The sequence below is a fragment of the Pempheris klunzingeri genome, chromosome 3 (assembly GCF_042242105.1).
Source record: "Pempheris klunzingeri isolate RE-2024b chromosome 3, fPemKlu1.hap1, whole genome shotgun sequence".
NCBI classification, from domain to species: domain Eukaryota; kingdom Metazoa; phylum Chordata; class Actinopteri; order Acropomatiformes; family Pempheridae; genus Pempheris; species Pempheris klunzingeri.
Window position 1 is genome coordinate 21,237,579 of NC_092014.1, and position 16,664 is coordinate 21,254,242.

The 16,664-nt window shown below is 41.2% G+C and overlaps 1 protein-coding gene across 1 annotated transcript in view; it reads left to right on the forward strand.

Moving 5' to 3' along the window:
• Positions 1-545: 545 nt before the first annotated feature.
• pkd1a (polycystic kidney disease 1a) overlaps positions 546-16,664 on the forward strand; it is a 65,005-nt gene continuing 48,886 nt past the window's right edge. Inside the window, exon 1 of the mRNA XM_070828554.1 lies at positions 546-975. Within this exon, the coding sequence (XP_070684655.1) occupies positions 701-975 (275 nt within the window). The 5' untranslated portion in view covers positions 546-700. The remainder of the gene's footprint in view (positions 976-16,664) is intronic.

The window sequence follows — 16,664 nt, forward strand, 5'->3', positions numbered from 1 at the left end:
GGACAACTATCCCGGTGCCCTTCAGGGTCCTGATGGCAGTTTTATTAACTTAACTGGGTTTTAACTAGCAAATTAAAATAAAATTAAAACCACTAAAGCAGAATACCAATTAAAATGTCAGCGGGCCTTTGTATTATTTCCTGTTTTACCAGGCTTAGATTAAATTTACATGGTAGATATTCTTAAAAACATGATTAAACACAGGGGTGGACAGGGGCCCATAAGGCTGGTTTAATCTGATAATTATAATAGAAAGAAGAACAAATAACATTAAACAGTCTTGATAAAATATGAACATTGACTATATATTTATTTCATTTAGACTTTTTCTCATTATTGAGATGAATCCCAGCTGTGTGTCCGGTCTCAGCGGCGGGTAAGGGAACTACATGAAGTGTGAGGAGGAGGAGGAGGAGGAGGAGGGAGAGAGGAAGTTCTCCAAAAGTTTTTTTTTTTTCCCTGAAAAGATTCTGGAGAAGTTCCGTTAGGTTTTCAGAGGAAGGGGATCCGATCAGAAGAATAAACAAAACGCAGGGGAGACAACAGTGTCAAAAAAAAGTCCATCCCCTCTTCTGTTTTTGCCTCCTCACATGAAAGCCGTGGAAAAGGGACGCGTGTGTCTGCCTTTGTCCTGCGTGTTTTCTTCCTTCCCGGAGTGAGAGGACTTGCACCATCAGAGGCGATGAGATGTGAGTGAGCTATGCCTTGTGGAAATGGACAGACTTTATCCAAGCGAAAACATGGCGTCTGCGTCCCGAGGTTTAGCTTCTTTTCCAGTGTGCTTGTGGCGCTGTGCTGCCTGGAGGCGTGGGGCTCCGGGCCGCAGGGGGACAGCGGCCGGAGCTGCAGCCCCTGTCCCGTTAACTGCAGCTGCGCGCTGGCGGGGCCGCAGCCGTCCTGCGTCGTCAACTGCTCCAACATCGGGCTGGAGAGGGCCCCAGCAGCGGCAGACATCCCGCTGGCCACCAACGTGCTGTAAGTAAAGGCTGTAAGAGGACGACTGGGATGTACACTGGAGGCTGCACCGGGTTTTAATGGCTGCATTGGTTTACACCTCAAATCTGTATGAGACGCGCTCACTTTAGTTTCTAATAATGTAACAGGCCCCCTGTTTTTGTTTGTGTTTTCACTATAGTTTCATAAATTTGCAAGTAATTGAATTGGGTTTTCTTCATATTTGTGGTTGTTTGCTATGTGATGACTAATAATTTTGGTCAGTTTGCCATGTTTTGGTTTATTTTCTTTATCCCATCCAAAGTTGAGATAAAGGTAGTTATCTTACTCTTCTAAAAGTTCTTTTAGTCTATGCTTCTGTCATGTGTGGAGCACTAAGAACTGGTTGATTAATGGTTGCTGGATGTTTTGATAATCAATTAATATATGTTGAAAATTGGTAATCTTTGCGTTTCTGACTCTTGGCTGTAAGTAACACCAGCAAACTGAATAATGTGACCTCTGGCTCTGGGAAATTGTAAAGGGCATTTTTTATGTTTTTCTGATATTAGACACAAGGATTCATTGATTAACGGTGGAAACAATCAGGCAGATTAGACAGTTATGGAAAGAATAGTTCGTTGCAACAGCCACCCTGACAGATGTGGTGACTGGAGTTATGTGGCCTTAAAGAGGCTGCACTGTGCACCAGTTAAAACTCTTTAAAAACAAAAGACAGAAATATGTCTGTGTAATATTTCAAGAAATACTCAGGAAACCTAAAAAGATTGTAATGGAATAATGAGCTGGACCTCTTTGACTTGAAGGGGACCTTTTTTGTGTGTGTGCCGCAGGCCTCTGTCAAAGGCCAGACTGCTAGTGACACAGCATGTGTGGATGTGTTCGTTTTAGTGCGTGTGTGTGTGTGTGTGTTTTAGTGTGTGTGTGTGTGTGTGTGTGTGTGTGTGTGTGTGTGTGTTTTAGTGTGTGTGTGTCACAGTTTGGTAGTTGAAATGGAGCTGGTCACCAGAGAAGTGAGCCTGGTGTTTGTGGTGCAGATCAGTCTTCAGCCTCTGTTTCTGCTGCAGCGAGAACATTCTGTTCTGCGCCGACGGAAGACATATGTTATCAATTATTTATTTCCCCTCACGCTTTTATTTAACTTAAAGACTTACCTGACCAAGCTTACAATCAGTGCACGTAATTTTGGAATCTGCGCACTTCAAAACCTTGAGTATATATAAGCATATGAATGTCATTTGAATTAGGTTTCTGAAGCAAGTATGAGTGCGTTTCTGCTGAGGTCCGTCACATCTAAGGATAGAGTACAAATTAGCGATATCTGTTATGATTTGAATGCATTTACATTTCATCTCATCAGGTTCCCTTAACGTCACTTGACATTTAGTGATAGCATTTGCATAAGAGAGGAAGAGTACTCTGCTAGGTGCCACGTTAATGGGAGACAGACCCTGCCCCAGGATCTGTCTCTAATCATGTCAGACTCTATTGTGGGGCTAATTATTATATTGAGTGCTAATCAGTCTAGATAAACCTCCTCAGTCCTACTGTACCAGCAGCAGCCATATGTGGAGGTGGCTGACTGTGAACATTACTGTCCTCACTAATTTGGCCTCATGTCCTCTGCTCCCACTCTGCAGGCAGAAGCATGGACTCAAAACTCAGATGTTTGGCTTTTAATTAACTGTGGTTTCTTGGCCGACCGTGGCAGGAAGAGACATCCAGCCTCGATCCGCTGCTGCACTTCACAGTGTTCATTTGATAACGCTGCAGAAGAATAAAGAATTTCAAAAAGGGGTAATTTACTTACAGGGAGAGTCTGGCCTTACTGTTTGAGGCAAAGAGATTAGAGAGCAGGTGTCAAAGTTGTAATGTATTAGATAGTAAGCCCTTCTAAAGTCTTTCTCACCATCATACTGGAGAATTCTGTTCATTAAGCCTGCCATGAATCTGTACGATGTGCAGACGCAGCATATCCTGCAGTAAATAGTGTCAAACTGATATGTTAGATATGAGAACAGGCTCTCATCATATATTACTGTTTTTTATATTGGTGATTATATGAAAAATTATTCCCTGTTGTGACTAGTAACATGGTCAGAGGTGTGGCCTAACTCTCTTTATTCTTAAGGTTTGATCACCACAAGTATGAATAGTGAGTGACAGACTGGACTGCTGTTGGTGTAGTTGTGTGTGAATTTGAGACCTCGGAGGAGCAAACAAAGCGTGGTTCTGAACTGCTTTTCAACTAACTGCTCACAGAACAGGACTGTCGTCAAGTGTATAGAAACATCAGCCTTGAAAGAAGCTGTAAATGAATGATAGGCCAACATCGGTGCTGGGTGTGTGTGCGTGTTTCACATAAGTGTGCATGTCATGACCAGACAGCTTCCATCTCTCACTCAGGTGGATTGTGATTTGAGAATGCTGCGTCAAAACTGAACTTTCCATTGTTTGCTGCTGTGACTCTTTCGCTACTCCTGCTTCCATTCACACTGTCAGTATTCACATGATACCATAGAAGGGGTGGGAGATGAAGCAAATACTTACACTGTACATGCTTGATAATTCAAACCACTTCGCATCAGCTGAGGCGCTCCTAATTTCAGACAAAGTGGGGCAATCGCACTTGGCAAATTGTCGATTCTGATTTGAAGGCTTTTCATGCACATTTTCTGAGTCATTTGTTTACTCTTTCAATAAATAGAGAGGATGAAGCCAGCGTGGTGCATTACTGTGGACCAAAATCAGAATTTTGATGGACTTGTATTGATACGCTTGAACTGTCTGTGCTTTCTCAAAGTAAGATTTCGTTGCAGTACTGAGGATCTCCGATTTGTGTTGAGTTTAAGTGTGGATGGCATTAGGCAGAGTTCACCACTTCATAGTTTCAGCAGAGGCGGGAGCGTATTGAGCGTTTTATTTCATCAGAAGAAATTCCAGATGCTTTTTATGCGGTGAAATGATGAAATCTAAACTCCGATGGTCATTCTGGTCTTTTTTTTTCTCCAACTGAATCAGCAATGCATTGATCGTCATGTCTTTCTGTGAAGCTTGTGTATATGTGAGAGAGGTGAGGAGTGAGAGAGGGCATAGGGCATGATTGATTTGCTTTGTTGCAGAATTCCCTTTATTTTTAATGCTTTAAAAGACATATAGACCACTGCAGCGGTAGCTGTGCAGCCACAGCCTGATTATCCTGCCTATGAATTTGTGTGTACATTTTTGTATTGTGTCCTCAATTGTTTTAATAATGTTTCCACCGGTTTGTGTAATCATCTGGCATTTATTAGAGGCTAAATTTTAGTCTAGATTGTCACTCTGATACGAAAAATCTTGATTAGAAAAATATTGAGACGTTACTACTGTACTCAAAATTTCACGATATGAAGTCTGGTCTTAAATATTAGCAGATGCTCTGTTAGCCTGGACAGGTTTACGCGCTTGTTTTCAAGCATCAGATTTCCATCTGATGGGCTGAAATTTATGGCAGTCACCAAAAAAAAAGAAGCAAGAACATGTCATCCAATGAGAAAGGACCTAAAAATAAAGTGGAAGCTACCCCTCTGTATCTGGCCCTGAATTAAAATGTTTCAGACTCGCCCAGGTAAACAAAATCATCCATTTGGTAGTGAAGTATTTTAACATACTGCAGAGTACATTTGGGGGGAAAGCGTTCTTCTCAGCACTTCTTACACACAGTTTATGCAACTCTGAAGTCGCTTCTGGAAAAGGCTTGTGGAATACACACAGGTTTTAAAAGTCTCCATAGTCTTCGTTTAGTATGCACATTGCTGCAATACATATGATCCCGGTGCTGTGCGTGTCCAGGGACGGTGGACCTGAAGTGAACATCTATCTGGCAGTACACAATTTATCTCATCAGTTCACAGTGGAAGACAAAGAGTTCTTCTTTAAGTCTGGCTGTACACCTTCTGTGTTAACTGCTTTTACTTTTAAATGTGCTTTATAAATCACTTATCACTTAGCGTTCAAATCTTCCTTTTCATTGCTCTTGTTTTCCTTTTTAAAGCTAAAGGCCAGTGGGTTATAAAAAGAATCATACTCATATTCTTACATGCTCATGATTGCAGAGTTTTTTTTTTAATCTGCTAATGTAGCTTTCACATAATAGCCTCCCTTCAGCTAGAAAATAACTCAGAGGCCATGTGAGAGTTGAAGTACGTCTGAGGCATCGCCAAGTTAATTTTTCATCATAGTACTGGTCCAGAAGACTTTGATCGGCAAAAGACGACCACAGGTGCTCCCCAGGTATTGGCACGCAAACCATGCTAATGTTGTTCATCCATTCCGCGGTATATTGTCATACTGGCATGTCAGCACACTATGTTGACTATGTTGGATATAGTGTCTGTACTCTGTTAATATAAAATCAGTTCACAAGTAGTTGTCAAACAAACCCATGAAAATACAGCTAAGATGAAATATTTACTGTGGGCCTGTAAAACAAATAACTATCAAGATAAAGAAATGGTCAAGAGTTTATTATTTTGTTGTTGTAACACAATAATAAAATGATATTGTAAAATAAGTAAAATGGTAATTAGCTGCTGGGATTTGGCTGTAACTCTTATGTTGGAAGTATTGTAGCCATGCTGCTTGTGTGCCTATAAAGAAAATTGTACTTTCAAATTTGCAACATTTTGTATTTTGCAATATCTACATCAACTGTGTTTTTTTTTCCAGTTGGAAAAGGGAGTTTCACTGTATAGAGATTAACTGCTTAACACTGTATGTAGGGCAAGTGACAAAGTAAAGCAACCATTTAGTTTCCAAATTAACTTTCTTCAAGTTGCTAAAGACTGTGTCTATCTTGAGCAAGACAGCCTTTACCTGAACTGTAAACTCACTCATGGTGCCTCCTATCTGTCCTGCTCAGGAGAACTTTGTAATGTTACCATGGCAGTAAGATGCACACACACCCACACACTGCAGGCGTGATGATGTGCTTTTTTAAACAAGTCTATTTACAGGGAACAGTTTTGGCTGAATCATGAGGCTTCACAGCTGTCAGACAGACAAGACTCAGTGTCAAATTCTCCCACTTTTCAGTGCGTTTTCTGTCTCAGCTCCTCTCCTCCACCTCCAGAGGTGGCTTTTATCCATACGACCACCTATACGCACGCACACACACACACACACACACACACACACACACACACAGAATTTGTTGTGTTACTATGGCAATAGTAACTCATGACATCACTCACAGAAGCACAGACATTCCAGAAGGTCATAAATAAGAGAACAAGTGAAGAAACAGGGAGAGAAGAAGAAGAGACGGCTCCCATACTCTCCTCCTCTGTGTGTGTGTGTGTGTGTGTGTGTGTGTGTGTGTGTGTGTGTGCACTTAATGTTTAACTGCTGGTAACAGAAATGTCTTGGTTCATTATTAACTCATTTAAATGGTGGCGGTAGTGGTTACACAGCAGGCGAAGTAGGAAGTCATTTTTGCGAGGAGGCCTGTGTGTATTTGTGTGTGTGTGTGTGTCTAGGTGATGCACCATCCACTAGACGAAGACATCCTTTGTCTTTGAAGCTTTGTAAACTCTTGGAAGTTGATACTGTAGCGCTGCAGCTCTTTTCTCTCTCACACCTTCCAACACCAACACAACTGACGTACTCGGAGACATTTCTTCCACACATGTGGGCATCACTCACATAGTTGGCTGCAATTCTTCCTGCCAAGTCTCTGCCAGATGTGTTGCATTCACAGACAGAAAAGTCTGAAAAAGTAACAGACTGGGAGCTGACAGGGTAACACAGAGGATAAAATACAGATTTTATTTCTTAAGTGCCAGTTACACAAAATACCTTTAACCCTTTATCGGGCAAGGGACCATATTTGGTAACTTAAGTGGGAGTTCAAAATGCCGCCCCTTGCCTCACCATGAGGCAGTAGAACTATGAGATTTCTCCAAGCCAATCAGCAACAATCAGGCTACATGACAGACCGGCAAGAAACCATATATGGTAACTTCATTGACCTTGATTTTCACCATAACATTAAATTTTTTTTAAAAACTCACAAAAGTAAAAAAGTCTTGTAATGACCACCAGTAATGGTCTAGGGTTGAAATTTTGAATTTCTAAGTATTTCAATGAGTGCCCTATGAAGGGTTAAGCCAAAGTTCTCTTAAAATATAATTGGTTGCACAAAACACCCATAATTATTCTCCCTAAAGTCTCTTTAAAAAGTTCACTTACATGTTTAAGTTTTCTCCCAATCTTGATCTTATGCTTAATGAGTCCATTAAAATTCAAGAAATTGTTGACTTGAGCAACAAAAGTAAGGAAAACACATTGAGGCACCCTTGACTCTATTTTAACCACAACATTAACAAGTTTATGGCAATAAATGAAAAAAGCAATCGCATCCCGTGTTGAAGCTCCTCTTAAAACAAGAGGACTCTGACACACGTCTTCAATATTGCTGGCTTCCCCAGAAGTTTTCTGTTTGTTGTTCTTTGTGGATCAGATTTACTTTAAGTACAAGCTGTCATTATTGTAATACTCCAAAATGATGGTCTTTTCCTCCTCTCACCATATTTGTATTTATTTTATTGCTATTGGTGGACTTTGTGAGGCGATAAAAGGTGAGACGATAACAGGAATCACAAGAGCGAACAAACAGTCTCTTTGTAGAATTGTAGAAATCTCTCAATTAGGCCTTAAGTGTCATACTAAAGGAGAAAGCTTAAGGTTTTTTTTGTGCAACCAGCCAAAGTGATCTTGGTTGTCCCCAGCTGCAGAAAAGATGTATGTACAGAGGAAGTTATATCTCTCATCTCATCTCATCTTCATTTTCGCGGGAGCCTATCCCAGCTGACTTTGGGCGAGAGGCAGGGTACAGCCTGAACTGGTCGCCAGCCAATCACAGGGCCACATACAGAGACAGACAAACACTCACTCTCACAGTCACATCTACGGGCAGTTTAGAGTCAACAATTAACCTAATGTGCATGTCTTTGGATTGTGGGAGGAAGCCGGAGTACCCGGAGAGAACCCACGCTAGCATGGGGAGAACATGCAAACTCCACACAGAAAGGGGTTCAAACCGGGATTCGAAACCCGGACCTTCTTGCTGTAAGGCAACAGTGCTAACCACAGCACCACCATGCTGCCAGGAAGTTATATGTCGCGCTAAATTGTTTGTTTGAAACTAACTTCTATATACTTGTACAGCTTAGAGCTAGTCCACTTGCTCTAAAGAATAAATTTTTAAAAGTGTTCGTCTTATTAGAAGTTTATTAGCTGACTGTTTTGACATCAGTCCTCTAATTATATTACACACCATCCATCACCATCTGTAGCAGCTAATTTTGAGCAAGGTTTGACAGTGAAAAATCGGTGCTGTTAAATTGCCCCATAACAAGTAGATGACATGTGGCTTCTCATCAGTGGTGTTGTTCATGCACTGCAGAATGAAGAGAAGGTTTAACAAAGATAGCTGAGCTGAAAATAAAACATCACACCGATGTTCTTTGAAGGGATAGTCCACTCTAAATGTATGTTGAGTATCAAAGACACACAGTGTAGCAAAAACAGAAAGGTGGATGGAAAAGTTTGCTTGAACTCGCTCAGTTTCAGGGGATTCCGACAGTGATAGATTTTCACCACTCTGCAGTCCAGTAAAAGCTGTACCCATACATATTTATATACATTTCTAAATACACAGCTATGAGCTTCGTAGCTTTGATGATTAAGCCACAGTGAGAGTGAGCCACAGGAGAGGTGGATTATGCTTCAGCAGTGGTTTGAAAAGTTTTAAAGGATGTTTCAGAAGTGATTACCCTTGGCATCTATTGAAGCCGATTATTAAGTCAACCTGATGACGGCCACCTTTACAGTCACCCACCACCCTCCACAGGGCAGGTGTTTTGTTATCCAACACAAAGCTTTTGAGTGGAGAGTCGCTTCGAGAAAATACTGGCACTCAAGGCGCAGAGATAAGTGGACCTTTGATTTGTGATCTACTAATAGAATAGACAATACACCTCTGTCACATACAGGATAGCGAAGGATCACTGAGTGCAGCAATAACATTAGCATGCAGTCGGTTGCGGCTGTAAGTAAGAGTCTTGCTGTGCAACAGAGAAACATACTGTGAGAAAGACATCGTAAATAGAGAAGAGAGACACAAGTTAAGTTGAAAAAACATGCATGTTGTTGGGAGAGAGATGCTGACTCCACAAATATTCAGAAATACCCATAATACTCTAAACATGATCTCCTAATTAAAGTAATTCATCATGGCAGCCTTACATGACTCAAAACAGCTAAAACATGTCTTCAGAACTCAAGTATTTCTGGTAATGAAGTTGTCTGGGTTTCTTACATTGGACATTCATTACAGATTAATTTAGTGTATTGTCAAGCAAGGCTCACTGGTGGTGACACAAAGATGTATGCTTGCATTATGCAAAGACTGCCGCACATATTTGACTAAAGCCAAGGACGAACTCTCATATCTGATACCTACCAAAATGAGGCCCTGAGCCTGAATAACTGATATACGTTTCTCCAGTTAACTTGAGCCCCTGATTTTGAGGGAAAAAGAGAAAAAAAGTTACCACCAGACTTAGAGAAATAATATAAAATTAAGTTGTTTTACCTTTTCATCTTAAGCAACAGGCTTATCTTACTCCTTCTATAATACTGGAGATGCACTCAGGTTGACTTATCTACACATTGGCATTTGCAGACTGCTACTGGATTTGTATTTTCCTCCTTTGGAACCATGCTCCTTTTGCAATTTCTTGTTCATTTATTAGAGGGTCTAACCTTTATAAAATATAAATATGAGTCGTTGCAATAATGAGTAAGGTGCTGGAGATATAATTTTTTAACCATGTCAAAGCAGGCGGACATTCGGATCTGTAATAGTCTCAAACTGGATTATACATTATACATACATTTTACACAATCTGTAGCGTATGAATTTAAACCAGGATTTAACAGCAAAAATCAGGGGAATACAAGAACACAAAAAGGCACCTTTTGAGCTTTAGAGTTCTGCTGTTGACTTATTGCCCTGTCTAAAGTCGAATCTCTGCATTGTATTTTATTGTGAAGACAAAAGAAGAATATTAAATGAAACCCAAGCAAGAGAAGAGAAACCCATAGAGATTCGATCTTGAATATATAAACCAAAGCCATTTTCTATTTCTTATATCATCTAATAATCAGTGCCCTGTAGGTCAGTTTTGTATGCAGCCAGTTTAAAAAGGTACCCTTTGGACTGGGTTGTGCTTGGCGGTTAGAGGGCAGCACGAAGTGAAACAAACTACGTCAGGTGTGCGGCTCAGAGGAAACATTTGACTTTTGCTCCAGCTCAGCAAAACAACTGAACCTGTTGTCTCCCTGTTGGTACTTAACCCACAGAAAAAAGTGGAGTGAGCGATAATTGGATTTCGCTTCCCGATTGTAGAAATAAACAGCCAAGACTAGAGTGTTTGGTTGTGTACTGTGTGTGTGCGTGTGGCATGTGTCATTGCCTATGCTTGTGTGCGCATGCATCCTGTGTATTCTTTTCACACTGGGCTCAGTGAATCACTGACATAAAGGTATTGCAGGATAGTACTCCATTCTGCATGGGCTAAAAGCTTACAATGGTCTTTGAGAATGAAAATGGAAAACTGGATTGTTAGGCTCTAAACTGTGGAATTACAACCCTTCCAAAATTATAATGAAATGCAAGTCAGCAATGTGTTTTCATTTGATGTTGTTACATAACTCAAAAAGCACATTTTGCATTTTAATTTACATGTCAAGGAACACACATTGTACACCATTTCTAAACAGGAATGTCCACGCACTTCATTCCCAGTGTTGTTTTCTGATGCAACCTTGTTACAATTAGGAGAAAAATGCAACTGAAACATGAAAGAATCCAGATTTGTGGACCTGTGTAGGCGGGAAGTAAAAGAGGGCCTTTGGGTCTTATTTATTTCATGAACCTGAAAGCCACGCATGAAAGTGATGCAACTAGCAAAACAATCAGACAGAGCAGAGAGCACACTGAACAGCCAATATAAGAGGAAAAAGATTAAGTGGTGCAGTCGGACATTCAGCTCATGCTGCAGAGGACTGAGCTGAAGTCGTCAAACAGTTCTCCCTCGGATCGTGCTGGCGGCTGACCTCAGTGCTGTCAGGCTGGCTGAAGGTTTGCTTGTCTCGGGCCTTATTTAACTGCTGGGTGATGGACCTCAAATTGTGCTCTCTGCTCTCTCTCTCTCTCTGCTGTTTGCTTGTTCCATTGAATTCCAGCTGACTGGGCTTTCTGCTCTTTTTCTTTTTGTTCACTTGTTGCATCAGTTTATGAGAAGCTTTAAAAACATGAGATAAATTATACAGCACTGCTGCATACACAGCCTGAGTGCTTGGGGCCAAATGACTTGTAGATTCAGCACAAAAAAAAAATGCATATACAGTCTTTGTGTCAGTTTTACGCAGCAGTGCTTTCATATAATTATGTTTTATGAATTTCAAACATTGTTTAACTGTGCACATGTGCACAAGACCAGTATGTACACAGGGTGCAGACATGTCCTTAATCTGCTCTTTGCATGTTAACACTGGGGCCTCTCCAGTCTGTAGCCCCATCAATATCACTATATAACGAAAGAAGTACTTTCTGCTAACAATCCCACAATGCAATGCTTCACATTTGATGTGAAATGTACATTTTATTCCTCACAATAGGGCAAACTATTGAATGTCAATTTTTATAGGAGTGAAGATGTGGTTTGGGACAATGGCAAACATTATGCCTGCTTAGAATCAGAATCAGAATTCCTTTAATAATCCCCAGGGGGAAATTGCTTTTTGTTACACACAGCTCCAAAAGAATAAGAATACACTTCAAACACAAAGTAAAATATAAATATATAAAAGTATGAATAAAAAAAAAAGATGTATTAAAAATTATTATTACAAATTATTACACAGAGGTAAATTACTGCACCAGCTGAGTCCAGAGTCTTATAATAATAACAATAACAATAATACCACTACTAATAATACTAATAATAATACTACTAATAAAAATATATAACAATATGCACAATCATAGTAAGGCGCTGTACTATATAATACCAATAATACTACTACCACTACTGCTACTACCAACAATAATATATAACAACATGTACACTCAGAGTGAGACGATGTATTATATAATACTAATAATACTACCTCTACTACTACTACCAACAATAACACATAACAACATGTACACTCAGAGTGAGGCGCTGTTCCATATTATAATAATAATAATAATAATAATGATACAAATAATAATAATAATAATTATGATGCTTAGCATCAGCATGTTAGCATTGTCATTATATCAGTGCTCAGTTCAAACCAATGCTGTGGCTATGTACACTGTTAGCAGGGTGGAGACTCGCTTTATGACATGTACCTCCTGCTCCTATTGAGTTCACATGCAATGTGTGCCTGCACTTCACCAGAGAGCCCAGAATAGAAAGAATAACAACGTCGGCACCACAAAGCATGTGTGTGTGTGTGTGAAGTGTTGATTGAGATAGCATCAATGTAATCTTGCTTTACAATATTAGCATAGCAAGGTTGATGGAAACACTGATTCACATTTTAATTAGCTTCCTTTATGGAAATTGTCTCATGAAAATGCAAAGTCTACCCAATTAATTTGCTTACCTTTGGTGGCAGCATCCTGTCACACGTTAAAGGACTCATAAAACCTAATTTAAAACAGCAGTTTATAATCCTCTTGTAATATGTGATAAAAGAAATAATAATTGCATTCGACCTTTCGACATTCCATTTGCGACCAACAAATTAAGTGGGACTGTCAATGTTTTATGTTTTCATTTTTCAGACGGTCACACATCAGTTCTGCCAAAGTTGAAATGCAATTTGTAGCCATCCTTTATTTTTAGATTTCAAAAGACCAGAGGCCAGATGTATAAATAATGCAAACACACACACAAAAAAGCAAGTATATGCCATTTCCCACACAAAACTGGTATTTAGTCTATAGTCTAAGTAAAATAAAGGAAAAGAAAAGTAAAGACGCAGAAGCAGGTCCCACTACGCCACTGTTTACTCAAAACATCTGTATCCATCTGTTGCCAAGTTGTCAGGGATTTTTACTGGGTCTTTCTAATTCCTGGAATTGCCATTCAGTTTTTATGCAAGAAAAGTAGGGATTTTTTTTTGCTGCTTAACGCCCATAGAATATAGCTACGAATTTCCATTTTTATTGAAATTGTACTTAATTGCAGTAATAACTAGTTGTTTTTCCTTTCTGTTGTCACACCCCAGGCGTACTGCAGGCCTATGACCCATTTTTGGTTTAAGGCCACAGTTTATGACTTCAAGAGATGTGGGACTCACACAGTTTCGTTTACCAGAAAAAGAATGAGCAAGGAGCGCAAGACAGTGTTACAGGATTTTTTGTTTTTCCTGCGTTCATTGACAGCATGTAAAAGCGTGTGTGCGCGTGTGCGCGCGCGTCGGTCTTTGAGTGAGTGTGTTAAACCGCTGCACACAGCTGCCCCTCACTTGCCAGCTGGATACCAGACAACCCAGGCAGCAGCAGCTGGAAAAATGGACAGAATGTTCTAAAGAGGAGAGGAGAGTGTTTGTGACCCAGCCAGCCAGACTGAGCAGCAAAATGTCAGGATTTTTAGGCCGAATCTCTTCAATCAACACCCCCTTCTCCCCAACTTCTTGCCCCATTCCCCCAATTTCATGCTCCCTCTCTTCCTGCAGTAGGGAAAGTACCCAGCTACTCCTGAGATCCCTCCCATCCCATGACTTATGGCCCAGGCACGATGTGCAGGCTGGCAGCCCTCACATGCAGCAGCGTGGATGAGAAAGGCGCAGCTAGGACAGACGCCCATGGGACAGGCAGCCCACAGTGGGGTGATTGTTCTCCAAACGTGGGCTGTGTCGCTCACTGCCGGTTCTCCCAGTTTATCCCCTGCTTCCCCCTCACACCTGCCTTCTCCACCTCTAACTCCATCATCTTAAACTGTCCCTTCCCGTCACACTCATACAAGCCTGCCCAGTCTTTGAATGTAAACAAAGCAGCGGAGCTAAAAGAAGGGGAAAAAATGGGGAAAGACATTGGGAGAGGTGACTGGGGGAGGGAGGGAGCAGCAGAGGAATCAGGCAGGGAGGCTGAGGGGGATGAAAGCGACCACAGAGCAGTCTGTGTTTAGTGGGTTAGTGGAGCGCTGGCCTTCACTTATAGGGACTTGGACCACTTCGCCACCACAATGCAGCAGATATCAATCTGTCCCACGATCAGACCTACATCACAGTTTTCGTCAGCAGGATTTTTTCCCCCCTCATTTTTAGATATCAATCTACAGATATCCATCTTCTTTAGTGGCTTTCTTTGTCTTTTTTATTTCCTCCATCTCTCTGTCTTCACATTTATTTTTTCCTCCCCAGAGCCCATGCCCACTCCCCCTCTGCCCTAGCTCAGAGTCCTCAATGAGGACTGTGTGTGCGTGTGCGTGTGTGTTCTCATCCTCCAGCTCAGAATAAGTGGCACCAGACAGGCCTTATAAGGAGTGGTTAGATCATTGGCCACACCGTCAGTAAAACAGAACCATATGTGTGCTGTGTGTGTGCGCAGTGTGCAGGCCTATACCTCAAGTGTGCTCCTGTGTGTGTGTGTGTGTGTGTGTGTGTGTGTGTGTAAAAAGTAAAACCATGTGTGTCCAGAGGTAGCTGCGAGAACAGGAGCCTGTTGCTAATAGACATAGTGAAGGTCACATTATATGGTCATGTTAAGCATACATGCACACACACACTTTCTCTCCACTTAATCTCTTCTTGTCTTTGCACTGTCGCCTGGAAGGTCAGAAAGAAGGTTGTTGTATATTGTTGAGAAATTCAAACTCTCTCTCTCTCTCTCTCTCACACACTCACACACACACACACACACACACACACACACACACACACACACACACCTGGCATTGATGTTGAGATGATTACATGAGACGAGGTGTCAGCCTAATGTGTGAATGATCAGGTCGTGGGTGGAGCGTCTTCGTGCTGTCCTGTTTCATCTGCTGATGGGTTTAGCAGTGGAGAACTCTCTGTCTCTCGGTCTCAGTCTCCATCTTACACAGCTTGTCTGGAATGTACAGATGTTTCCTTTTGGGAATGGGCGTCCTGCTCTGTTCACACACACACAAATGCACACACACACACACACACGTAGGGAAGAAACAGAGTGAGAGAGGGGAAAGGGGAGTACATTCCCATACACTCACATACACATTTTCCTCTTCGACTTGATTTTTACCATGAAATGAGAGTCTACTGAGCACACACCAGCAGTATCTTGTCCTCTCTCTCGCTGTCACTCTCTCTCACACACACACAACCTCTGGCTTCTTGTCTTTTTGTCTCGTTCTCACGTGCAGCTCGGGCTTTAGCGTGAAGGCACACAGACGAGGCTTAGCTTGACTGTCCTGCTTCCTCCTTGTCTTGGCAGCTCACCTCTGCGCCTCAGTCAGCTCAGTTTTCTCACTTCCTGACTCATCTATCTACTAGTGTCTCAATGACTCCAGTTTAGCCTCTGTGTACTGTGCATACTGTTAACACTGTGTATGTGTGCATGTGTACTCTACACTCACTGGAGCAGGACTAATAAATCAGCATAACCGGAATAACATATGGCAGTCGGTATCAGCTTATTGTAGAAATATTGCTCTTGGCATCCATTTTAGCTGATCAGTAGCAAGGGATCGTTACACAGAAAGGCCAGAGATAAGCTTGAGAATAATCTAGAGACAATGTCACCATTACATAGTTTGTCCAACAGAAACACTTTAAGTTTACTTTTCATTGCCAAGTATATCAGTTTTTCACACCAACACTATTGGTCACAGTATCAGCCTCAAAACTCTAGTACTGGTTCAGTTCTAATGCTTTGCATTTGTATTTGTGTGGTTCGACCTCCGGCTCCTATGAGTCAGCATGTCGAATTGTCCTTGTGCAAGACACTGAATCCCAACTTGCTTCTGAAGCAGCTTCAGTGTGTGAATGTGAGTGAAAGAATAGTCTCCTCCAACTTAGATTCCTCCTGTATGAATGATGTGTGAATGGGTGAATGAGGATGTGATGTAAAAGCGCTTAGAGTAGTCGACATGACTAGAAAGGTGCTATACAAATACAGACCATCTACCATTTATTATTTTTCCTATAATGCCAAATGAAACTATGAAAAACAAACGGTCATTAATATAGTATAAGAAAGTGTCACAAACCAAAACCGGGGTCCACCTCCAATTGTAAAATAAATTGCAACTGTCTTGATATTGAATTTTCACTGTCTCATCTGTATCTTTGTTCCTTCAATTAGGCAACATGAAAGTAACTAAAAGCAATACAGGGCATCTATAATACTGTAGATCATGTCTAGTGCTAAAGTGAATCCTGTCTGATAGTTCTCACTGCTCTGCTCGTCTTTCACTTCTGCTCCCCTCGGCTTGTCAGGAGGGAGAATGTGTGAAAGTGTGTAAGTTAGCGATAAGAGCAGAATTCAAGGGGATTAAAAGGACAAATGCAACACAAAACAAGGACAAGACATCCTTATTGAGTAGACACAACAAGGATGTCTATGATCACATGAAGTGCAACATTTATGAAAGTGAGCAAGTGACATTTACAGTACAGTA